Source organism: Calypte anna, chromosome 13, assembly GCF_003957555.1.
Source record: "Calypte anna isolate BGI_N300 chromosome 13, bCalAnn1_v1.p, whole genome shotgun sequence".
NCBI classification, from domain to species: Eukaryota; Metazoa; Chordata; class Aves; order Apodiformes; family Trochilidae; genus Calypte; species Calypte anna.
The window spans coordinates 8,283,989-8,310,716 of record NC_044259.1 but is presented as its reverse complement, the minus strand read 5'-3'; the positions used below and the strand labels follow the sequence as shown (position 1 = coordinate 8,310,716).

Sequence of the window (26,728 nt, the reverse complement as noted above, 5' to 3'; positions counted from 1 at the left end):
GAATATCAAGGACAGCATTACAATCATGACCCCAAGCAGAACAGGATGCCATGTTTTGTTAAAAATGCCTTTTTTTTCTTTTTTTTTTTTTTGCCTGTCAGCCACCTACATCGGCATGTGCCATCAGCCTGAAGAGTTCATCCAACCACAAATACTGAGCAGTAAGTTTTACTTGGATGTAATTTTCTGAGAAGATAGATGATTCAAATCAGAATATATGAATATTCATAATGACAAGAAAGATTAATAAAATTAAGTGCTACAGCCAGGTTCTGTTTCTGAATCAGGAAATCTTGATAAGCTGGAGTGTGGTTTTGACAATACAAATCCAATCTAGAAGCTTCCCTTACAGTAGCTAGTTAATTAATCCAAATTTGACTTCCAGAGATAACCAGACAATGGGAGATTCTGATTCCTAACTCAAGAAAAACTCTAAACACAGGTCTTTTTAATGGAAATAAAGAAGGGGCGAGAAAAAAAGGGGCAAGGAAAAAAGGGGCAAGGAAAAAAGGGGCAAGGAAAAAAGGGGAAAAAGGAAAAAAAAAGAAAATTAAGAAAAAAGTAAAAAGAAAAAAAAAAAGCAAAGAGAAAAAAAAGGTGTGGCTTAAAATAACTATCTCCACATTTAGCTATATGGTTCATTGGAAAGACAAATGCATAGTCAGTATTTGCTGTTGTGGAAGTTCATGAATGTCTAAGAGGCTGAGGATTATAATTCAGTGCACACACACACACCTTATCATGCTAGAAGCATTGGGGGGAAAAAACATGGCCTATTGTGAAATGTAAATTGTAGAAACAGAGAGACATTTCTGTATGCTGCAAAGATGATATAACCTAAAAGTGCCATCTCTCATTAATGACTTTTAAGAATCCCAACTTATATTGGGAGATACTCAAGAGTGGTGTTGTCTCAACATCGTAATGCCCTTAATACAGTTACAAGAAGAATCAGTCACTGCAGCAGTAACTGTTTGAAATGTACTTCACACGATCCTGGGGTAAAAAATACAAACCTCAGCTGTGTGCAAGGCTGTGTCAATAAGCCAAGACCACATATAGCAGCACACCTAACTAGATGACTCCAACTGAAGCCTCCAACTTAAATAAAATCATGATTAGATGCATTCTTGAAATTCAGGTCTCAAGGCCAAACACAAATCCCAACATTCATGGTACATAATTGGGTTATGCCTCAACAGAATCTCAGGAAGACTAGCAAGCGTGTTTGAGGAACAGAATTGCATTTGCTATTTCTGCTGAAGGCAACTTGTATACAACCCTTTGAAAGTCTCCTGATAAAGCCTTTTAGAGCCTTAAAAAAATAGCTATGTTTAAATTATTTACGGAAAAGAAAAGCACATCCAGTCTTTATACTTTGTGACTAAGCTGTTTTGTTAATGAAGGCAAGTATCAGATAAATATTTGGGGGGATCTTTTCAAAATAAAATCAAAGCTGACACCAGTATACTTCAGAAGTGGCTGGTTGCTTTTAGGGAAGTTAAAAGAAGCTTCTCCATTTTAGGTTTGTTTTGGTTTTTTTTTTAAAAAAAAAAACTAACAAACTTTTTCCTGGCCCTCTTAGTATGGAAAGAAGTCCATCTACAAATAATTAGAAACTGAACACAGGTGAGCCTGACTCTCACATCAGCATTACAGCAATGCAACTTCATTAAATCACAATGATTTCAACTGGTATGATAAAAAAGTCCAGCTCATCCACACGTAAACATAGCTTTAGTAATAAGTCTCTCTCATCCAAAAAAAGTACTCTCCAAGTATCAGTAAATGCGTTCAATAAACCATAAAAGGGAAGAGTTAGCAAAAGGGGTTTAGGGCTAAAAACACCCTTCATGAGCACCCCCACGTTTTGCAAGGCCATTCAAAAACTAGTCTTCCATATAAATACAAAAGGGCTACAACTAAGAGAAACGGAAACCAGATCTATTCAGACTTTCTCCAGGATGCTTTTATCAGTTCTGACTCAATTTCAGAAGGGGTAGGTAGGTTCGAAGAGTTCAGAGGGAATGAAAAACATTTAGTTCTAGATGTACAAGTAAGGCACAATATAAAGCCACATCATCATCTGTCATGAAGGAAGTAGGAAAGGACAAGAATCATACATGGTACAGTAGAACAAGCAGTCCATCAATTCAAAGTGTGGCACCTAAGTTCAGACTGATGAGATCTCAACAAGAGCAGTTATGACAGCATGCTTTTAATATGGAAACAAACTGCAGAGAGTCCAGTGTATCAGAAAAAAGGAAGAGCTTTTGTTTGTATTAAATAAAAAATGTATAATTGTTTTTGGATATAGGATTAGGAGTGAATATTCACAATGCCTACACTCAAAAACAAACAAAGAAATCCAGGACTTCATTAAGATCCACATACCATGTATGAACACTGAAAATCTTTAGAAAATGGTCTTCTCTAAAGATCATCCAAAAATGCATGCCACAATTGCCAAAAAACAGAACATGTACATTTGTTGGTTTTATACCCTTATAAGATTTTTGTTTGTGATAAGTATACACTAAATGTATATATTTTAACGACACTAGAGGAAGCAGATTGTTACTGGCATTAAAGTACAACCATTTCTAGACGGTTTAAATGCCACAGAGTCCCCTGGTTAAAATGTAAAGCTGCACAGCTTGCCTATGTCACCTTTATGATAAAGTTAAACCAGCAAAAGGTCTCATCTTTACTCTACATTTTACTGCCAGGTTTTATTTATATCAAGTATCGCTGCAGCATTCTGACCAGCCCAGAGTTAGCAGCAAGTGGCAGGAATCATATAAAACACAGTTTCTTTTTTTTTTTTTCCTTTTTTTTTTAAACAAAGTGCTTTTCTAAGATATACATACATATAAATAGGTACAAAATAAAGTGTCAACATTAAAAAGCTCAACTATTTAAAAGCTTTAACTTAAAATAATACATAGAAAACACTGAAATGCAAGGGTATGGAATTCAAAGATTCAGAGTCTACTTTGAAATGCTAGACCAAAATCATATTCTGGTTTTCAGACAAAAATAAAAAGCTATAAAGTTACATTTGCCTGGTATTTCTGAGCAGAAAAAAGGGGGCTTTTCAATACCTTGTCAGTTTAATTTGTCACAGAAGTTTTTACCTCATTGCAAAACTGCTCTCTTAATGTTTAGACATGCTGCCTTGCCTACACAGTTTGGATAAGGACCTCTCCTATCTGAGCAGTGCATCCACACCATTCCTCAGAAAGGAACAACAGTATTCAAATCTTGGTACAGACATGGCCTGAACTTCACAAGAGACATTCTTTGTCGGGGTTTTATGGGTCACAAACATCTCCAAATAACTGCAACGTTGGCAAAATAATTACTATGGGAATATATCAGACCCAGCGTGTGAAGCAGCAGCCAACTCTCACCTCACCCTAACAACAAGAACACCTGAAACAAAAATACCCACATTCCACTCTGATTTTGCAAGTCTTAAGTAGATTTACACAGTTTTGCCTAAATTGCCCTGGATGTTTGTTCAGTCTCTTGTAGGAAAGCCTTTCTGTACAGCTCAGTAGTGGTATTTTGGCCTCCTCCTCCCTTTTGAGTCTTCCAAAATATTTAGATACACAGGAGGCTGTGTACACACTCACAAGCATGTGGCGGGACTGCCACTTTCATCAGCCACTCTTACTGCACTTTTACTGATTCAGACTTTATTTTTATATCCAAATTTATATTATAAAAATAATCTACTTATAAACAAAAAGGAATCACAGTACAAACAAACTTAGACAAACTAGAAATGGAGAAATTCCCCAAAGGGAGTGGGGAGAAAGCCTTCATGGACTTTTGCATTTTTTTTTTTTTCAGCAGCTACATTTGAAAATATTTGGTATTTCTATTTTCAGTAAACAGTGTTTTGTCATCTTTAAATAGGGAGAGAAAGAACAGGGAGAAAAATGGGGTGGGGGGTCCATGAAACCAGAGAATGATCTTGCCTTGAGATAAAGGACTTTCTCATCAAAGGCTAAAGCTTTTAATCTGTACGTTAACACTGACTACAAAGCCAACTCTTATTAGCAGAAGAGCAAATAAGAACTGTGTGTTAATATTCCTCAATCATAGAAACTACTGAATTAACAAGAATAAGTCACATATAAGTTTGAAGAAGCTAGTTTCGAAATACCTGTACAAAAATATAAAAGTCTATAAATTTTGTTTTGTTTTGTTTGAAGCCTGTGTTGATCCTTGGAAACATCACATGCATAATAATACATCAACTGGAAAAGTGGCAACTAAGGAATTAGATATTTGTAGCTCTTTCTTCTCTTTACATATATACACATTACAATAAAAATAATTTTATTTTGGTTGTTTGGTGGAAGTATACTACAACAAGCTAAATATTTTTTTTTTTTAAATTCTCAAAGTTGAAAACTATTTTACCAATAGCTTACTAAAATCCAAATATATTAAAATCTCCTACAGTAAGTGCAGAGAAAAAAGATTTAAAGACTCCGAGACGGCCACCAACTTATCTACCATGGAAGTGAACTACAAGAACAGCAAAATAATATTGTTATGTATGAATGCTCCTTCTGTAGATAATTGGACCCAAACAGAAAAATTCACAGTTCAGTAAGATCCCTAACCCTGACCTTTAATTTTTTTTCTTTTTTTTTTTTTTTTTCATTTGTTTTTACATTCAGTACAGTATCATATAAGCTGTGCAAAACTTTACTTAGACTGGCAGTTCGCCATATCAGTTGCATTTGTCTTTGGTACAAAAATAAACAATCGCATTAATGTGCAAGTATTTGTTTTCTTCCGGCCAAAGTACCGAAATTGAGTTTTCTAGAGCCATCTTTTATACAATACATAGACTCTGTGGCATATATCTACATTTTCAACATATTCCTATATACATTCAAAAAATTTAAGAGCTGGAACAAATACATTAAAACCTAATCTTATCATCTATACATCTTGGTTTTTCCCCTCAGGGTTTTCTTCATTCAAAACTTTACCAGCTTATACTGATAGCTCTCCCCCCAAAATACAAGGCACAAAGAATATACTTTTTTCTCTTGCTTGCACAGACATTTAAATACTATATTAAGCTCAGAAAATTAAAGTCTTACAGGCACACTAGCTCTAGTGCCATGTGTGCTATGTACAAGTTAATGGTTGCAAAGAAAGGTTACTGGTTTTTAACAACAACAAAAGAAAATCCCATTATTAAAAAAAAACAAAAACCAAACACCAAAACCAGAACAAAACAAACAAACAAAAAAACCCCAAAGCCCAAAAAACCAAACCAAAACAAAAAAACCTCCCCAAATTGACAACTTTACCAAAAGAAATTGCTTCCTCTTATTTTACTTGGAGCATAAACCTGTCACAATGTCTGACATACACTAAAAATTTTTACTAGCAAAACCAGGTTTTTGCTTCTAAAGCGAAAGTGATATATTCTGGTCCTAGATTATTTTAAAAAGATTTCTCATCTCTGTATTTACGTTTAAAGCAGGTATGAAACTACCTTCTTTATGCTCCAAAAATGCTATTAAGCCTTTCGTGTTACGCTTTGATTTGTTTCACTAGGTTGTTATTTAAAAACAATGGAACCTAATTTTAAGTGTTTACATAATGCTAAACTGACATGCAGACCAGAATGCAATTTACAATGAAAATACTTGACAACACAGGTAGAATATTATGGAGGAGAACAGCTGATGCCTGGTCTTAAACTTTTGACATTGGTATTCGTAGCCCTACAAGGCCACCGGTGGGGTCTCCTTCTGCAGTTTTCTCTAAAACTTGATTCACAAATTCTGATGTCTGTCCAGCTACAGGTAGTCCTAAAAAGGAGGGTAAGAAAATGTGCTGCAAGGTTACTAATCATATTTACACATTCCTGTCAATAACACAAAGCCAATGAGCACTTCAGCTAGTAATCAACCAAAAGGCACAAGCAGCTGAAATTAGGAAGCATTTCTTTCTCTTTTCTCTATTTCAGAAATTGTTTGCAATCTAATGTATCACAGAAGCTTCTTCACATAAATGCAAACACATGAGCTTACTGCTTACCAAGAGTGTCTTTAATAAGCACGTTCAACTTCTGTTCCATGTTGACTCCTCTGTCTTCTTTAGGTACCTGCACCCGATTAACTATTTCTTGTTTAATGGAGTTGATCACATACAGTAAATTATCTGCAAAGTAAAAAACTGGTTTAGATTTACAGCACATTCCCCCTGGAGCAAGAGAAATCCAGTTTTCCACACACTGTTATCTGTACGTGTCAAAAGTGTCACATCACACCTACTGTAAAATATAGATGTAACAGTTTACATCTGTAAAAAAGTATTGCAATATTTGCTTTACATGCATATATATACATAATTTACATCTGTAAAGTAGCTCAACACTGCAAGTAACCCAATTTACATACTTTATGGAGTAGACTGTTTTTGTACTAACAAAATTGTTTGGTTTGTACCAACTCTGTTTTCTCTATAAGCTGCCAGGTATGACCCAGGCACAGACTCATCTGAACAAAAGAAAAATGAAGGTGTGAAGAGTTGTATTTACCATATTCCGTGTTGAGACCCCAGAGTTTTACTTTATTGGCTTCATACTGGGCTTTCTTTTTTAGTCTACAAGCCCTATAGCAAGAAGAGGGGAAGAATTAGAACAGGAATTCCAGAATACTAAGAGCATCTGTTTGCTTGTCACACAAACTTATCAACCAATACTCCCAGTGCTGTAAGGTACAAAACCATCCATCTACTCACTCACCTTCACTGAAAGCTTTCTGCTACCTACATTTGCTTCCATTTCCCACTTGTGCCTTTTACCACTGCATCAATCATTTGCCTTGCAGCTAAGTAAGTCAGCTTCCAGTGGAAATACACCCATTATCTAGGCAACAGGCAAACACCACACCTCCAAAGTGCAGGCTGCCCTGCTTGTCATAAACTGGCAATTAGCCCACTGCAGGAACTGATACCACAAAGAAGGATCCTTGAGGCAAAGTGAGTTAGACCTTAACTGTGCAGCTCTTATAATCCAAATATATTAATCCACGTAGCACTATCTAACATATACCTGGAAGCCAGCTTGTTTTTTTCTTTTCTTGACCTCGGTCTGGCAGTTAAGGGAAGTTCACTGACAGGCGTCAGGTCACTGATCACCTTATTCAGCTTCCTCAGCTCGTTACCAATCTGTAAAAGTTTTCTGGGGTTGGGAGTCAGGTCCTCTACATCAGTCCTCCGTGACTTCTTTGCTGCATATTTTCCTGTTTTAAATGTGCAGAAAACTGGGTTGGAAAGTGACAACACACACACAAACCTGTGAAAAAAATGTTCTTAAAAATGTATTTTTTGGGGTGCAGTTTAAGTTCCTTTGTTCATTACCAGAGAATGGACTGGAATCATGTGATCTCTTCAGCCTTTCACAATAGGAAGAGCATTTCCAGACAAACTGCTTTGTACAATTCAAATTATATCCAGATCAGATAAGAGCAAATAGTGCTGGGCCAGGCTACATTGTACACACAAGTGTACTGAAAAATGTGTGCCATAAGTTCAAACCCCATTGTTTTGCCCCAACTGTAACTTGCTAACTCATGTGTTCAGCTGGCATACCCTCTGGCATACTTAAGTTCATTACATTCCTAAAGAATGTTACTGCTGAAGTTCTATAGAAAGAGTGTCAAGGCCTGATACTGAAATGATATTTTCTGAATTTCTATTAAAAAAGCAAGGTGTTAGACACTTGCATGAAAATGCCAATAAAACTAACAAAACCTGCTCCAGAAATAATTATTAGGGAGCTGATAATTTAGCATGATTTATTTGAGGCAGTAGATGACATTTGTAACTATCTACATATGAAAATTAAAAAATCCTGTATGTGTTATATTCTGTAGCTTCTGGATATAATGCAGTGTTTGACTGTACAAACCCTTTGCACACTCCTGACGTACAGGTCACTCGCTTCTCCAAGTGTCTGGTGGGAACAAGACCCTGAGACATGTTTGGTTATTTATTTAAAAACAAGTATTGGTATAACCCTTCATAAGAAGGAGCTGTGGTAGGGACATGAGGTACTGATATTTCACCAAAAGTTAAGCAATGGTATCAAAGCTAAGGAGATTTAAAAAAATAAATATTTTCTTCCCTGAATAAATCTATAAGTAACAGCAACAACAAAAAAACTTTATTTAGCAGAAGGCAATCTGCCATACTAAAGACAGTAATTTTCAACTAGAAGGAAATGTTAATATTATAACCAGGGAAGCTGGTTTCATTTTCTCCTTCAAAGCCAAAATCAAAGGAAGCAGCCTACCAGACAGGTCCTGTGACAAGAAAACAAACATTACTCCTAAGAGTAGTTTGTTCTGGGTGAAATGTGTCATGTGTGCAGTATAGCAAATTGCTAATAAAAAAACTATGGGAATAAAATACAGTTATTAGACCATGTGTTTTAAATTTCTAGGAGGGTATTTTAAAGAAATAGTTTGTGCACACAAGAGGAACAGCTTCACTGTGCTTCATCCAGATATGTGGGAGATACAACCAGGAAGGAGCAAAAAGAGACAGCTCTGCCTTCCTGCTTCTCCTTTAGTCCACACTGCAGTTAATAGGAGCACTGCATCTTGGATCACTTCCAGTTTACTTCTAACACAAGCAAGAGTGAAACTAACAGCTGTGAGGAGCAAACATCAGCTGAGTGACCCAGCCTGGAAGTTTACAGCATTGCACTGAGAAAATTTCAAACTCTTGGGGTTTCCAGTGAAAACCCTTGGAAGCAACAATTCATCCACCTTCCTCTGGAAGAAACCACACAGAAAGTTACTCCTATATGTCCACTGTGCTTTCCTTGAATTCTGTGCAGAACTCTGCTAATTTAGTGATGGATTTAGGGTGTTTCAATTATTTCTTTTCACAGCCAAAACACAACTCAGCACTTGCAAGTATAGGAGTTTGGCTACTGAAGGCGTCAGAAGGAAACACATTGATTTCTAACCAGGGCTCCATTCTTACCATGATGGAGACCATTCTTCTGATACATGTTACTTGGTAAGGTATCTCGATTCCACTCGGATGGTCTCAGCATTCTTTCCTGCTGTGATGGTGTTAGTTGCTCACTGTACTCCCAGAAGTATCTCCGCTTCCCTCTTTTCCGAGAGGATATTGCAGTAATTTCTTTTAAATCCTCCACAGAATCATTTTCATACCCTAAAAGGATGCATTGCATTGTTTATATAAATGCTGACAAAACTGTTCCTAGCCCTTTAGCAGTGGCCTGAGTATTCAAGTCAAGACCAAAACCACAGATGAGGTCTGTTTTACATTATCTATCAGACTTGGTTTTCAGTGTCAACTGCTACTGGGTACTTGCCTTAAATCCAGGGATAGACATTGAGCAAATGCATCATTAGTTAAAAAGAGACAAATTATGCATTGAAAGCCCCTTTATGTTCACTGACCCCTTGGGCTCTATTGCTCTTCTCCCTCACAACCCCATCACTGCAAAGGACAGACAACAGCTGTCAGAGAGTGACAGTACAATTTCCTTCATGAATCTGCAGGAACAACATCCTAACTCACCCCCACATTTTAATTCATCTCTAATCAAAAAGCATGGAAAAAGCAGCAGATAATAAAGATGGATTAGCAAAAGACTAATAAAAAAAGCAAAATTGTTCAGTTGTAGAATAATCTGAGTTGGAAGGGACCCATTAGGATCACTATGCCCAACTCCTGCTCTTCCTTGAGTTTGAATACCTTTGGGAAATAAATCAAATCCCTCATCCCTAGTCGATGAAAAGAAAGGGCCTCTGTGATCAGAACAACAACCTAAAGCTGCTAAGAGAAGATCCCCTAAACTGGTGGGATAGGGACCATCTCTTCCCTTACCTCCTCTGTGGGGAATGACCCACAGTAAAGCAACACAGTACCTTAGAGGATATTCTGATTCACTTCGAGACTGTAATGCCACTATCAACCTTGCCTTAATATTTATACCATAATTATGTAAGCACAAACCACAGTTCTAAAAATCCTATTATGCTTCAGAAAATAAAGACAATCTACAATGAAGTTAAAAAAAAAACCAAACCCAAACCACAGTATCACCTTCTATACTAAAATGCTATATGATAGTTTATTCTTAAAAATAAAAATAATTTAAAAAAGCATTTTAAAATTTCACATACACTCAAGAAGCTTGAAGAACTGCCAACCACTGAGCGGACTGTAAGCTTAACAAGCCTTGTCTCCATATGCTCGAGCCCTGCTTCACCTTTTAACAGTAGCACAAAGAACACTTTCTTCTTTTTAAAACAGTCCATATTCAATTAGTCTGTTTGCACTTGAAAAACAAAAACAAACCTTCTTGCTTTGGTCCATCTCTCACCTCATAACCAAAGGGTAAATAAAAGTTAGATGTGCGGAAGGTTGAAAACAGTTCTAAAGTTCTGTTTCTAATCATGTAATCAACTCATTTGCTCTGATTCTCTGATTTACTCTGAGTTTATTGAAAGGACAGTATTTTAAAGGCAAATTAAACAATGAAAACATGTTTCATAAAACATTTTTCTTATATAGCCAAGATTATTATGACAATTTACATTAAGTGTATTTTTAAATACCATAAATATTTTATCTGTACTTTTGTATTTCCCAAATGGTGTTTCACAAAAGTATCAAAATATTCTTAAAAAACCTACTTACTTTCCATGTAAAAAACCATGTCAAGCTACCTAACTCATTATACAGATGGACATAAATTTAGCCCATCTTCACGATTACACAGAAGCCAACCATAAAAAAAAATCTCTAAGAATTGATGTGTACAAATGCACAACAAGGTTAAAATCAAGACTTCCTGTTTGCTCATTTAAACTATAATTAATTTAGGAACTTAAATGATGTTGAGTTAATGCATCCTGCCTTGCAACTCTAACACTGACCTGCTATCATTTTCAAGTTACATAAAATAACAGAATGCACAATGTCCTAATCTAGTCCACAACATTCAGGGGTTGCAGCCAGTTGAGTTTTTCTGCACTGTATTTATTTTCCTTGAATTCTCCTTTAAGCCAAGACCATATAGTAGTCTTACTTTCTTTGGCAGACTTCTAAGAATCTGAAAAGGTTCCTATATTTACCTTTTAAGCCCTTTGCAAGTGCCTCCTAAAAATCTGTGTTCACACTCCTTTCTATCATTCTAGGTTTAAATCCACCAGACAAATTAAACAAAACAGAGAACAGGACAGATATGAATTCTACATCTTACCAAATTAAAAGCAAAAATAACCTCACCAAAACAAACAAAAACAAAACAAAGCCCTTCACTTTAACATTTAATCATACTGACTTCTATCAAACCATTTGTAAGTCTTTTTCTTCCAGCTGATGATCCAGCTGCTCAGAACATGCAGTGCAACTTCTTTGAACAGTCTCCATGTCTCCACAAGCACTTTTCCCTTTCAGCTACTCCTTCTCTAGTATGATTGAAAAATGCATCAGTTTTTGCATCTCCCACTTCTAGAGTCTCTTGACTACCTGATGAGAGAAGCAGTCACCTACAAATGTTTCTATCAAATGAGATAGGTAAAATATACTAGCAAAGGCAAAATAAATTTAACTGCTAGAAAAGGCCTGGGCTGATAATAATTCCCATAATAAACTACCTCTACTGGCAACCAAAATTGAACAATCTGTATCATGATGAAAAGTCTTGCCCAAACTTGCCTGACAGCCAGTCACAGTTAATTATTTCTCCGAGTTCCTGAAGTTCAGTATATGTAAGTATTTCCTCAGACAACACTAAATGGTTAAAGGAAGCATTTCACCCACTCCAAAAACACAAAGAAGAATAACCAAAAGCAAAATGTGTATAAAATAGATCAGAAGGTCACCAGTAACTGGGTTTTGTCCTTTCAGTAAACTTACATCTTTGATCTAAATTTTAAGTACTGACTTTAGCTTCAGTACTATCAAATCTTCCTGTGCCACAACACAAAGTAAAAGAGTGACACCATTAAATACCTGGAGACATTACCCTCTAACATAATTAAAACATATGATGAAGCTTTTAAGACTCATAAGTCTGTATATATATATGTATATATATATATATATATATATATATACACACTCATACTCTAAGTGAATGTATTAATTCACCTGAAGTTCTAACAAGCTTGTGGAAGCCAAGTTCCTCAATTACTGTACTGCACAGCGTAGCAGCTGGAAGTGGAGAGTGATTGCTTCTCAGTAAAATTTGAGCAAATGGCAAACAGTTCCTTTAATTCTACCAACTGAAACCCCAGCATTTTAATACAACATCTCTTCTTCAGTATTACCAGGCTTTCTGTGCAAGGTGCCTCCGTGGGCTGCAAAGTACTGTGCAGTACAGCAATTGTTACCGAGCTGTAATAGCTACTGAAAGCCACAGAAAGCAGAGGGAGTTCAGTTCAGAAGAAGGGAGGAAGAGGTTTTAAAATGCTAATAAAAATGTGTTATGTACATGTAAATGTAGCAAAAGGCATCGTGCTTAACAAGTTTAATGCCAACTCAGGAAATCTACTGAGAAAAGAATTGGATCTGAGAGGTCATTATGACAAACACTAACGAGCTTTAGGGAAGCTGCCATTTTTAAAAATGCAAAACTTCAGCTGCTCTCCCCCCCAAGTTATATAATGCCAAATGTCTGAATACCTTAATTCTTAAGACTCTAATGCAAAACATTTATAAAATGTGAATATTATGCTGTTTTCTACAATAAAACTAATACTTAGCCACAATCCTGTCCTTTTCCCTTCAGATTTTATTTTTACACAACGTTACCGCTTTGTTACCTTCTAGATGAAGGTTAGTTCTTATTTCTGTTGTTAAGGCTCCATTTCTACATGCAGAAGAGAGGAATTCAGTATCCTTTGAAGACCCACTAAGTGTTACTGCTGAAAACCACCAAGAAATGGTTCTATTAGTTTCAGTGATAGAGATTCTTTGGATTCTGTGGAAAACGTCACCTACAGTAGGACTTGAGTAATTATGAAATTATTTCACTCAGGCTATGATTTCATAAACTCTGGATAAATTTCAAGCAGCAGCCTACTGAAGCACTAGAAATACCTCTACATCCTATCATCAAGCCACAAAAATAGAGTACAACAGCTGCAGGTAGTTGCTCTATGACCTTAGGCTACAAGCTACATTTCCTGTCAGTTTTTGTTGCATGACCACAGTTTATAGAGGTTTTCACAAAACAGGGCAGTAGTGACCTCATAGTTTTTGTTTAATTACATTTTACAAAACACTTCGAAAATCTGGGATAAAAGTTCAAAATTTAAGATCAGTGGTGCTCATCTGTAACTATAAAGCATTCAAAAGCATTCTTTCCCACTTGGCAGACAAATTCATTAACTTCCATGTTAACAAAGCCCAACATTGCTGGTACCTGGTTCTGAGAAAGTATCACTGATGTCATCATCTTTATCATCTTCATAATCTTCTTCCTCATCATCGTTTTCAGACAGCTCATGCTCACTGCCAAATCCTTCATCATGGTCCTCATCTTCAATATCATCCTCATCATCCTCATCATCCTCAGGGTCTCCTTTGGCCGACTGTTCACCCAAACTGTCTGTTACAAAAAGAGAATAGTTGTGCTCTTCTTTCTTCTGTGAAGAATCTGACACCGATGTGCTGGCAGAAAGACTGCTCTCCCCCACAACAAGCCCTGGAGTTTCCTGGGGTGGACCAAGGAGCAGTTCTTGAGTCTCTTTGAAAGGCAAAACAGGAGGTGTACTGTGATTATGTGGGGACTCTGTTCCTTTTCTTTCTTGTCTCTTTGCTACAGCTCCACAGTAACAGGTGTTTTCCTTTGCTGCATCAGTGTGGGTCTGGCTCAGCACTGGTCTGCTCTGCGGTAAAGCATTGATCTTTACTTTTGCTTTTTTAACATAGTCTTTACATTCAACATGAATGTTCACCTTTTCATTATTGTATACGTTGGTCTTCACCATGATTTGTGTACTGGAAGCAGGCTGAGTTGCAGGTTTGCTTGCCTTCTGAACACAGTCCAACAAAGGTGCCTCTGCCTGAACATTCTTGGAGGAACAGACTGGGGCTGCTGCTCTGGTTGCAATTTTTTTGCCAGGTAATAAAGAATTTAAGGGATTTTGTTTTACACTAAAGAGCAAATCAGGATAATAAAGTGAATCAGAAACAGGTTGGGAGTCCTCACTGTTAAGCTGAGCCAGCGTGGGTGTTTTGCTTATCACCTCTTCATCTTGGTATGGGCTTGAAAAATCATCAAGGCCCAGGTAGTCCACCTCTTTTGTTCCCCAGATGTCACAGCTGGTTAATTTAGTGTACTTAGTTAAGTCTTCACAGTAGGTGTCCCACTGCTCCCACTTTGAGGTGAGAGCAGCTTCTTTGTCCAGGATGTCTGTAAAAGACTCTAAGTTCTCAAGTTCTTTGCAGTCCTCCATTGAAAGTAAGTTGTCTCTGGAGCTTTGCTGATAGTCCATTTCTCTGTCCTGAGCATAACAACACAAGTTAAAAAAATTAATACATAAAAGTATCAATCTCTGTCCCCTACTTAATTTACTAAAGTGAGCTTAATTCCAGTGAAGTGCAAGAGTGATACATGAAGATCCCTCAACTTCAAACTAAAACCTTCTTTTGTGGATGCAAATCAAGCCCAGCTTCTCTGCTTCAGCAGATCTTTTTGAAGAGACTGCTAAGGATGCAGGTCAATGCTGCTGGATTCTTCTCCTAATATTTCACCTGGTCATCAGGAACTTGACCAGCACCAATATCCATGCATTTAAAATAGGAATGACACCAGAGGCAGCCTGTTCTAGTCTCCTGTTCTAGTCTCCATTAACCCAGGTCAATCTCTGCTGTGTGCTTAAGAGAATATGCTCAAATTTACCAGTGGCTGGAAAAAACTCATTCTAACCTTTCTCCTTTGATGCTGGAAAAAACCCAAAAGAATGCTAGTATAAGTAGCATGATTCAGCTTTTATTTTGCTAGCCCTGCACTCACTGCTTGTAGGAAGTAGCATTTACCTGTTCTTGCAGAAAAGACTGCAAGGAAGTCTCAAGCACCATAATGTCAGCACAGCTCTGTCTGAGACCTGCATGTCAAGTCTCAGCTGAAGGCCAGCTTTAACAAGCACCGACTGAGGAAGCATCTCAGTCATTTGCTGGACATGCTGTTAGGCTCTTCCCTAATCAATGGCTAGCAGAAGGGAATGATCTTCCAGCATTCTTGAACAAATGCTCCTTTATTACCACAGGAAGGCAGGGTATTAGTTGAGGAGAGGAAGTTATGTGCACACACAGAGAAAGGTGACCTACCAGTTCATACATGAAGTCTGGATCTGAACTGCTTGCCAAGAGATCCGTGCTCATCAGAGTCTGCTCTGAAAACACGTGGCTCCGAAAGGCATCCCCAAAAGGAGGGTCCATTCCACTCACACTGGGCTACAACAACATTGATACTGATATTTGGAGCATGCTAGAAAAAGTCATTTTTTTTTTCCTTCAACAAAATATACAGATTATTGCCATTTTATCCAAGGTTCTGAACTTGTGCTATCCTGGCACCTGGAAGGTTTTTACCCTCCACAGATAAGCATGACATTTCTCAGAACCCCAGGATGCTCTGAGAGCTGCTAACATGCAGCTCTTCAATCAAAGGACACGTTTGCATTCATCTTATAGCTGAAGAGCACTGTCCATTGATTCTTTTTTTGTTTGTTTGAAATTCTCATGCATTTGCCAAGTTGAGAGATATGTTAGCATCTGTAGATGAGGAGAGCAGATACTAGCAAGATCTGATAATCAGTAGGCACTACACACTTGGAGGGCCTTCACCCAGTTACAAATCACTTTGTACTAAAGCAGCATTGACTGCTTTGGAACCCACACATCATAAAACTTCATCCTGAGATTGTAACAAAAGCAAAATTATTACAACTAAATTAAGAGTGTTATATCTCTCAAGAACTAAGTGGAACTTTGGGGGGAAAATAACCCAAACAACAACAACCAAAACACCACAAACATTATGGGGGATGACTGTGCATGCAGGGAATGGGCAGCAAGGCTTCCTGCTACTTTTAATTCCAGACCTCTACTCCTCTTCTAGACACACTTGCCCTGAGGGCTGGGAAGGGAGAAACACTGGGCTGCTGAAAGTCATTCAGTGTGCTGATGTGTGAATCACTGCAGTAATAAAAGGCTGCTCTCCAGGCATCCACCCTCACCAGGATGACAACTTTGCTGAATGTTGCTGTGTGAACAAATACAGTACCATGAGGAGCAACATAGCTTCCACCAAAGACACAACAGGGACCCTAAAAATATACACCATTTAATATCTTCTAAATTCTCCCTGCTAACTCCAGTCAAATTTGCTCTTAAAATTGCCTTTTTTGTCTTTTTTCTTTTTTTTTAATAACAAAGAAAAACTATTTTCAGACACAAATAAAATAATAACACAGTTACCTGAGGCATTTCCAAGCCCAGATTCCCCAAATCCAATTCCAAACTTGTTTTTTTCACTTGTAGATTCCTTTCCAGCTTTACTTCAGTCTCAGTGAGTTTACACAATCCATGCAATTAAACTTTTCCTTAGGATAACTTCAGCTCACCCTGATGGAGTTCTTCTATTTGTTGACTTCTGTGTAGAATAAAGAGCAAGCCCCCCAAGGAAGTAAGTAATCCTTCACCAAAAAGGTAATGCCAAAAATAATAGCCAAAATGAAGTAAAGAAACTTCCCCTGGAAAGTGATTATTCTTCATGCTGGAATATATAGCCATGCTCTTCCCCTGCCATCATTCATCAAATGAAAAGCCACAGATGCTACAGAACAGTTCCTGCTAAAACCTTTTTGGCCAATTTACATTTTGTTGCCTCTTTGCCTCACTACTGAGACCACAAACTCTGTAGACAGATGAAGAATACAAGAGAGAAACAACCATTATGACTAACAGAGCCAAAAATGTCTCAGGCAAACGTCTCAAAATACTGATTTAAAAATAGGCAGCAATACAGCTTCAGTGGTATCTCCCCCCATTTCTAAAAAGATAAATCCAGACAGCATCAGATAAGATTATCACTCGTATAGCAACACCTAGTGGTAGAGGGATCACAACAAGAGTGCTCACCATCCAGCTGTAGAGGAAAGGAAGAGTCAGATTTCTCCAACAGAACAAATTAAAAATTGTGGCAAATTCAGAGCTGCCTAATAAAATATCTTCTCTGATCATTACAAGTAAGGCATGTGTTGAAATTGGTCTAATTTATCTATCAGTAATTTTACCACTTTAGTAGTTTCTACAGCTGTGCTGCTACTTAAGATGTTTATGTAAAGGCGTTTATGAGCCTCATATCCTGCTTGATCCCCCATTTTTTAATAACATAAGGAAAAGCAGAACTGTGGAAGAACAAGCAACTTAGCCCAAACTAGCTACGTCTACACTAAAAGTATGAAAACAGACTCGTGAAGTAGGTAACAGGAAGCAAGAAAGAACAACAATATATCAAACCAAATAATAAAATGTCATCCATGTTATCAAACCTTAGTATCTAATGTAACTACACTGTCTTCAAGGATGATGTTTTCTTTCTGTCTTGCATGCCTGTAAGAATCCTATCTTTGGACCAGAAATCTCAAAAAAAGTCTCACAAAAAGCAGCATTAGAGGAGCATAATTAAAACAACCTGAACCATCATACTTGCACGGGTTTTCAGCATTATCAGGTAAAATGGATTTGTTCATTTGAAGAGAGTTTTTCAATTAGCATTGCTTCTAGGTTAGGCTTAACTGCAATCTGCTCTGGCTATGTTCATTAACTTTTTTTTTGAGAAACAAAAATGAAGTAAAAGTGTTCTCCTACAACACAGCTAAGCTCAGAACCCTCCTCCCACCAGCACATGACAGCATCCCTGTAATTATTCCTACTTGCAGAGAGTATCTCAGCTGTATCATTATACTCAGCACATATACCATCAGACTGTGGTAAAAATAGACATTATGCAAAAAAGCCTTCACTTATAAAAACATACTACTTCTCAAATAGTGGCTGGAATATAAAGAAAACCAACTCCAAGTCCAGTCATTCACAAGTTCTCAGGAAAACCATGCTGCTGCTGCTGCTGCCAAACAAGCTCCTCCTTGTAGGATCCATGTCAAACAGGAGCCAGTTCCTCCTGGGAAAGTTTTCTTTCTATTCCAAAACTCCCAGGGAACACTTTTTACTTATCTTCAAGTGACATTTAAAGTTAAATTTGTGTTGAACATGGCTCAACACCTCCTGTCTCCCTTCCTCCAGCAAAGCCACAGCACAGAACTACGCTGTTAAAGCTCCTCAAATTATCAGTTCACTTTCCAACTTGGCCTGATGTAGGAGAAAGGGCCTGTTCTTTAAAAGAAATAAATTATATTCTCATCTGCAAATAAAGAGGTGAGAATGGTGTTATCTTTAACACCACTACACCCGAGTAGTATCTTCCTTTCCATACAGAGTGGCAGAGACTGAGGTCTTTTTCAACAGAACATCAGATTAATACTTTGACGTCAACACCAGAACACCACCACCATCTGCATCCACATGGGAGGCTGGCAAAGTTCTGCCACTGCATGATATAAAAGGGAAGGAAAGGCAACGTTTGCTGCTGCTTTACTGGTTGTTGTTATATTTTTATGTTTTTGTCAAAACAGGTACCCTAAGGCAGTCACACACAGATAGGGAAGGGGATGCAAAACTTCATCTGTCATTGATTTCAATACCACCCAAAGCTTAAAAGTGTCAGGACCAGGCAGGTTTTGGATCATTTACAGAACAGACATTAAACATTAAAAATACTTCTGCCATCTCAAAGCCTAGAGTAATCTTTTAGATACAAACTCACTGCAACATTTAAGAATGACAGTGTGTCATCCCAGGTCAACTCACTTTATCAGCTAACCTGACTGTTCCCCGAATCATATTTTATTCTTGACATATTGTAATATTAATATTTAAATGTGATTTGAAACCCTTAAGATCTGTTTGAGTATTCTACAACAGAAGATTTTTCTTTATAGCTCTATGGAGGGAGGAAACATGGGGGGGCCATGAAAAGACAAGACACTGCCTCAGGGAGCTGCACAATGCTTCATGCTCCCAACAAAGCAACCCTACTGCCAACTGCTTTCTAAATTTCCCAGCAAGATCTTCATTAAAAGTCTCCTGTGTTCACACTTAACTGCCAGTATTTTTTTTTTATGAATCAGTAAATGAAGATGTATAGTAGAAATCAACAATACATATGGATCTGAACTCACTGTGAGGGAACTTTGTGGACCACAGCTGAAGTCCCATTTTTAAACAGAATTTATCATTATTGGCTCTCTCAGCTCAAGACAGAGTTACACAGAACAGTACAGTTGTTAGGTTATTGATAATTAATATAGATTTGAACTAACTGAAAAAATCTGTGGCAGAGCTCCAGACCAGCAGTATATGAATTACTGAAGATAAATATAGGAGAATTTCTACTTTATGACAGTTTTCATTAATGCCTTACATCACCCACCCCAAATCCAGAGCTACAGAAGAGAAGAGAAACCCTGCAGTTGCTCCACAGCAACTGAACTGCAGGTGGAATACAAAGCTCCAGGCAGTGGGCAGGGTGCAGCTCCTTTTGGCAGCAGCCTGCAGTTAAATCAGATTAAGGTGATTAAGGAACCAGTCCCAGAGCTGGTTCTGTGTCTGCAGATTCTTGAGTCACATCACCACAGAGCTGTGCCCCTGCTCCTGGGAGAAGGCTTGCTCCTTCTCTCGGCCATGAAGAAGGCTGAGACATCTCAGCAACTGCTGTGTTCACCTAACATTTAAAAATTTGGGGCACTGATGGAGGCATGTGTGTGTAATACACATGGGTTAAAATCTCCACGAGCCAGCAATAAGTATCCAGAACCTGTCCTATAGAGTTAATAACTCACTAACCTAATGGCAAAACCTAATAAAAATCCTTTGCACTTAAATTTATCTTTTTTTAAACGTGTATTTAAACTAGTTTAATAGTGGTCCCAAGACACCTGGGAAGACTGGACTTCAAGCACTCCCATGGAAGGCTGATGACACTACTGATGCAGCAGCACACTTAAACTGGCAGGACCTCAACTCAAAACATCCAGCTTGATGGCAGCTGCCATCCATGTGCCACTACCCCAGCCTTCTGAAAGACCCTTCTGTAACAAAACAGGATCTCCAAAGAAGTCCCTGGAAGAGAGAAACCTAAACCACCAGCTTTCAGCTTGACAACTCTGAAAGCCTTCCTCAGTCACCTGTACCAATCATTAGTACCTTGGCTATAACTGACACTGTTATTTCTGTCTCAATTCCGAAGTGCATTTAGCACGGTTTGAAAAGCACAGTGTTGCTACAGCATTCTGTTGATTGTACAGTGCTTATTATCACAGTGGTTAAATGCCTGTTAGAAATGCATTACAGGAACAATGACACTTCTCAGGATGGTGACTGCAGCATGCAGCACACTTTGACGAAGTTACATTATTGATGCAGGTAAAAAAATAGCAAGTCATGAGAGCCTTTTAACACAAACCTACAAACCCAGGTAAAGACATTCAAAATGCCAAACACTGAACTTAAAAGGATGTATAAAAAAACTATGCCACTTCTTTTAAAAGAACCATTATGTGCTATCACTGCTTGTTGTATCTGGACCTTTTATGAAGTGCTGCAGTTAGAGATGCAAAAAGTTCTCCTACACTTGAAATGTTTTTTCCTTTCACAGTTTGTGCCAATTTGTTTCCTATTACAGAACATACTCTGCTCAGAGTCATCTCCAAGCACAGAATGCAGTTTTCTTAGTTTCGATTCTAAGTGTAATGTTCTTAGTTTCGTTTGGGTCAGTTTTGTTTTGGTTTTTTTTCTTTCTGCATGATTCTTCAATTAGTAGCCAGACTTGAAAAAATTCTTTTACTTTTCTCCCCACAAACACACTGTTGGTTTGTTTCGTTGTTGTTGTTTTTTTTTTAAAGCAGACAAACAAAAATATGCTTGTAAAAGGCTTTTGCTTGCTTCCACCCACCTTAGTGTCACCCAGCTGCTCACCTACAGAAGCCAAGTCAGCTCTACCTTCTCAGTGATCTATTTCTATTAAAACAGCAGCATAAACATCTAAGCCATTACACCCTCTGCTTTCTCTGTCCTAGAGAGCAGCTGCTCAGGCCACCCAGATCCTAAGTCTGATGGAGCACTGTCATTCGAAGGAACTCAAGATAGGAAAACTTTTATTTCCTTTAAGCCTCCTCCCTTCAAGGGAGGGAAACTGTTACTTCAGTGCCTCTGTTCCTTTTCCTCTGCTCATCTTCCCCCTGACCCCCCCAGTGCCATTTTTCTAGTCCAACTTGCCCACAGAGAGACTTCAAGATCTGGGATAAGCAGAAGTTCTGGTCTCCAGTCACAGATACCAACACCTCAGGTTGGTACTCATGAATTACCAAAATGTAGCACTGTATTCTCTGTTTGAAACAAAACCTCCAACAATGCCTTGCATCTACCAATTCTGTAACAACTGTGTCCAGAACAAATATATCCCTACTAGAAGCAACAGCTTTTCTGTGCATTCTGGAATAAATTATTCCAGTGCCAAGAGGGAGATGTGCAGCATCTTAAAATTATTAAAACTACCCTCAGACACTTGATTTAAAAAAAAATTTTATAATTAAAATGAAAAAAATGCATAGATCTTTATTAAAATACCACTGTAGGGTGAGTAAGACTTTTTTTTTTTGTCCAGAGGTTTTCTCTGAAGCAAAGAAACAAAACCAAAACTAAAGAAAAATCTAGCTTACAATCTCCAGCAACACTCTATAAACCCACATGATGTTTGTTTCTACATTTTTTTTCAGACAGTGCAAAGTCTTTCAGGGTAAGAAAAAATTTAATTATATAGCTTCCAGGAAAAAAAAACTCCTATGATTAAGGGAACAGTACAACCTAGTCTACTCTTCATGCTGTAAAATGTTTTCTTACACATTAGTTATCAATGCAGCAACTTCAAAGCCAGGAAAAAAAAAAAATCAGAAACATATATCAGTCAGTTGAAATGTTCCAGTAAGTAAAAAAGGGCATAAGAGCTCAAACACATGAAGATTTAAAAAAAATATAATAATATACTCAGGAAAAATACTACAGCAAGGTCTAGACCTCAAAATCTACAATTTTCAGAAAACTTTTGGCTTGACTCAAGCACATCACATAAATTGCCAAGTATCCTTATCAAACTTTTATTTAAAAAAAAAAAAAAGACATTTCATGAGGCTTTACAAACCACAGAGCACAGACATGCAAATGACAGGAATCTAAACCAGTGATATACACACTTATTTATACCACATTTTCAGTCTATCAGGGGGACAGAAGCTTCTGTGTATTCCTAACTAATTCCTGCTAAGGCTGAAGGAACTTCAAACCTTTGCCCTTCCAAAGCTCTTTTGCCACTCCCATTATTTAAAAAGACACAAACCCACAGCATGGATGTTCAGTGGTTTGATGTCTCTGATGCACATTTCTCTCATCAGTTCATCCTCCCATCAAGCACAGAACAATTCTTTCTTTGCTCAGGTAAAGTGCTGGCTCCAAAGCACTGGATGAGGTCTCTGAGTTACTATGCACACCTCTAAAAAGTGTTACCACTGAACATTCGTCTGCAAGAAACCTTTCCTGCTTAAAAAAAAAAAAAAGTAAAAATCACCGAATATATTTGCTATAGAAATCATCTTCTCATTAAATAGGCAACAATAAAATCAACAGCTTCTGTAACACCTCTGTGTCTGCCCCTCTATAACTCTTAGTACAAAGCCTATGTGTAATAGTAATAATAATGATAATTAACCCTTTCCATAAGGACGCTTAGAAACAACTTGGTTAAGTGACCTTAGGCCAAAGGCTAACCCAACACTTTATTACAATCTTTAAATATTTTAAAGGAATCTGAGAGATGGCATCAGCATCTGATTCTGTTTTGGGGGTTGTGTATTGCATGATTTCAAATTGTTACCCCCAAGTGGCAACAACATAAAGATTATGCTTACTTTAAAATGAGAAGTTAATATAACAGCTTGCATAGCTGAATGATGGGAACTGTTCAGCCTGTTGCTTAGAGAAGCCTGAAAAAGAGTGGGTTTTATACCGGAGCGTGACACAGTGAATTCTGATTATTAAATTAACTTTGATATCTGATCGGCTGCATCAGACGATGCCCTGAGCAACACCGGACAAACACAGGACCTGAAACCACCGCCAATCGCAGCATCCTTCAGTGAAACAACACCCCGGGACGGGGGTAAATAAAGTCCAGGCTTCGGTGCTTGGTGCCATCAGGGGCTTTCTGCGAGCTGCCCCGGTACCGGGGGGGTTCGAGGGAACCGACTGGGGACACCGCAAGCCGGAGACAGCCCCGGCGGCAGCTCCTGCGGGGAAGTCACCGCCAATTCAGAGGTGCGGGGTGTGGGGACTGCCTGGCAGCAGGAGGCAGAACACCCCTCGCCCTTCCTTCTGAAAGGGGAACCGAACCACCCGTGCGAGCCCCCCGCCCCCGGACAGCTCCGGGCCGCGGCAGCCCGACCAGGAAGGGAGAGACGGCCTGAAACACGGCGCTCCGGAGGGGATGGAGCCGCGGGCACCCTCCGCAGCCAGCGGCACCGCTTCCACCCCGCGCGGCAGCTCCCGGCGAGGGCAACCCCGCCCGGTTCGGGAGCCCCCGGCCCGCACGGTACCCCCGCCCCTGACCCACTAACACACCTCCCAACCAACATGGCCGCCCCGCCACTCAGCGCGGAGCGCACCCTAACCCAGCCGCCACCGCCCCGCCCGCTCATTGGCTGGCTCCGCAGCCATCCGCGCTCCCATTCGCCGCCGCCCACGCCGCTCACCCGCCCAGCGGTCCTTTCAAGATAGGGTGAGGCGACATGTAAACAAACCCCTTCCCTGCCTCCGGAGGGGTCCCCGGCGCCTCCGCCACCCCCGGGGCCGCCCCCACCGCGGCCGCGGCTCTCCCGCTCCCCTGCGGGACATCGGGAACCTGCGTCTGCCTCTCCCCTTCGCCCCTGCGTGGCGGAAAGGGCGCGGAGGGCTCCCCTGCCCTACGGAAGGCAGCGCCCCCGCCCTGCGGCCCCCGCTGGGGTTGGGGGGCGGCCTCCTCCGGAGCATTCCCCCCCCACACACTCCCCAGCAGCTGCCTGGGTGAAGCCCCTTTCCCAGGCCCTTCCTCCCCTGCGCTACGGAAGGCAGGGCTGCTCCCCGGTGAACCTCCCCGTCAGTTACATAAAACGCGGCGCCGGAGCAGAGAGTCCCTCCCGCCCGCCGCCCTGCCCCGCTGTACCAGACCCCCCGCCCGCCGGGCTCCTTCCCGCGGCCCCGCAGCCTTCCCAAGGGACGTCAGCTGCCCCGCTGGGAACAGCACTCCCGGGGCAGTAACCCCTCCTCCCCTCCTCCCACGGCCGCAGGTCCATCCCTGGCCATGCCAAGCACTCAAACAGGTCGAAAGCGGAGAAAACGACTGCGAGCCCGAAAAGCAGCAGAGCGCAGGGACTGCCCGTCCCTCCCGCACCGGCACCGCGTACCCGCGCAGCCCCTCCACCCGCAGGACCGGCACGACCGGCAGGACGGCGCTTTCGCTTCCCTCCGCCCGCTGCGAGACTCACTTTCCTCGGAACAGCTCGGGCCGCTCCCGAGGGATGGAGGCTGGCAGGGACGCTGACCCCGCGCTCCGTTCCCCGCACAGCCCCTCTCACCGCGCCCTCCAGCCACATCGCCGCTGTCCCCCCCGCTTCCCCCTTCACCCCACCCCCCCCTCCGCCAGCGGGGCCCGACCGCTGAGCTCCTGCAGCCAGACAGCCCCCGTGCACCGGCAGCCACACCCCCCCGGCGGAGCCAGGGGAACGGCGAGCTCCCGCCGCTCCTCTCCGCCGAGCACCCTCCTCGTCCTGCCCTCCTCGGCGCCCGCAGCCGGGCGGACACACCCCTTCCCCCCACAGCAGCCCCTGCCCGGCGCTCCCGCCCCCTCCCCGCCGGGACGCCCAGCGGGGCAGCGGCCCTGCAGCCACCGCCACCACCTCCCCCGCGGAGGGGCTCCGGGGGACGCCCCGCGCTGCACTGCCCTTCCCCCCCCTTCCCGCCGGTTTCCCCCGCACTCACCGGGCGGTCGGGGCTCAGCAGGGGGCGCGGCCCCGCAGGCTCCGGGCCGGACCCTCCATGCGGCTCCGGGGTTTGTTTTGTTTATGTCCCTTCCTGACGGGTTCCCGGAAATCGCGTGACTCTTCCCCCTCACGTGGGGAGGGCGGGGAGGAAGAGGGAGGGGGAGGGAGGGAGGGGGAAGGGAAAGGCCGCGACAGCCAATCAGAGGCAGCCGTCCCGCCGGCCAATGGGGGCGGAGGGGGGGTGGGAGGGGGGTCCTCCCTCGTCACGTGAAGGGAGAGGCGCGCGGCGGGTATTTAAGGCAGGGGCGGGGCGGGGCGGGGCTCATTCCCGCAGCTGCCGCCTGAGGGGTCTGGAGCTGAGTGCGGGTACGGAACCGGCCCTTAACCCTGCTGACAGGGGCTGAGTGACCTCCGGCAGTGGGACACAGATGGAGGAGTTATTGAAAAAAAAAACAGAGAAAAACAAAACGAAACCCAAACGAAAAAAAAACAAACAAAAACCCCCAAAACAAACAAACAAAAAAACCCAACGAAAACCACAAACAAACAAACCCCAAAACAAACAACAAACAAACCACCAAAAAACTCCAAACCCCTATTTGTCAGAGTGTTTCTGCTACTGTTCCGACAACTTCTGCCTTTCACCCTCTGCGGTAACCAAACTTCTTTCCACTGTACCTAAAATTCATCATGCCTGACAATACAAATTAAAAAAAAAACTTTTTTTTTTTTTTCTCCCAGAGACTTGGTAAGGCATGACTGCAGAAATAAGGGACCAGCCACCCACCCCTGATAACCAACTTAAAGCCCTATCAAACTTCTAAAAACTCTTCAGATCCACTTCTCATGGCTGGGTTGGGGAGGGGGAATATTTTAATTTTCTTAACAACTTAAACAGGAAGAAGCTAAAAGCATTTTAAATGACCGTGACCTCAACACTTGCTCTACAGTGAATCTTTGTGACTCCAAAGTCTTCAAGACTGGACAGTTTCTTTAATCTTTCTAACTTCTCCCAACCAGCACCACTCCTATGGATCAGTTCCCTGCAGGCCCCGGCTTCCCAGGTCCTTCAAGCACCTGCAAGTTTCCTTCAGACAGACTTTAACATTTTGCATTCCCTTCTGTTGTCACAAAGCGAGAGAAAACTGTTCCAGGCTTTGATACCTGCATTGTCTGTTAGACACCCGTGGTTGGGTCTGTCTGCTTTCATTTCCCACAGTCATTAAAAAAAAAAGAAAAAAGGGATGTGTGGCAGTGTTAATTCCTGGCACAGATGGAGCAGAGCATTCCGTGATCACAATGCAGACACTGGGTCACAGCACTCAGCAGAAGAGAAGCAGTTTTTCAATTTCTTCCTTCTGGTATCTGTTTCACAGAAAGCATTAAACACTGGGATAAAGGGAAATTTCTTTCTCTGTAAAGCACTTAAATAAAAAATGGAACTACAACTTGTTTGTCCAGACTTTGAATCACTTTGCGTTGTATTAATCAAC

The 26,728-nt window shown here is 40.8% G+C and overlaps 1 protein-coding gene across 3 annotated transcripts; it reads right to left on the bottom strand.

The window, feature by feature from the left end:
* Positions 1-1,551: 1,551 nt before the first annotated feature.
* On the bottom strand, positions 1,552-25,356 carry CREBRF (CREB3 regulatory factor). 3 transcript variants are annotated; one of them, XM_030458851.1, is made up of 10 exons: positions 25,234-25,346; positions 16,525-16,699; positions 15,373-15,498; positions 13,463-14,546; positions 12,861-12,962; positions 9,037-9,231; positions 7,097-7,286; positions 6,581-6,654; positions 6,079-6,201; positions 1,552-5,849 (listed from the first exon to the last, which is right to left on the bottom strand). In XM_030458851.1, exons 2-10 carry the CDS (start codon positions 16,531-16,533, stop codon positions 5,734-5,736), a joined length of 2,019 nt encoding a protein of 672 aa, XP_030314711.1. In that variant the 5' UTR covers positions 16,534-16,699; positions 25,234-25,346; the 3' UTR covers positions 1,552-5,733. The 3 variants fall into 3 exon arrangements, with proteins under 3 accessions (XP_030314711.1, XP_030314712.1, XP_030314713.1); XM_030458852.1 differs by having other exon boundaries at positions 12,861-12,959; XM_030458853.1 differs by lacking the exon at positions 12,861-12,962 and having other exon boundaries at positions 25,234-25,356.
* Between the last annotated feature and the right edge of the window lie 1,372 nt (positions 25,357-26,728).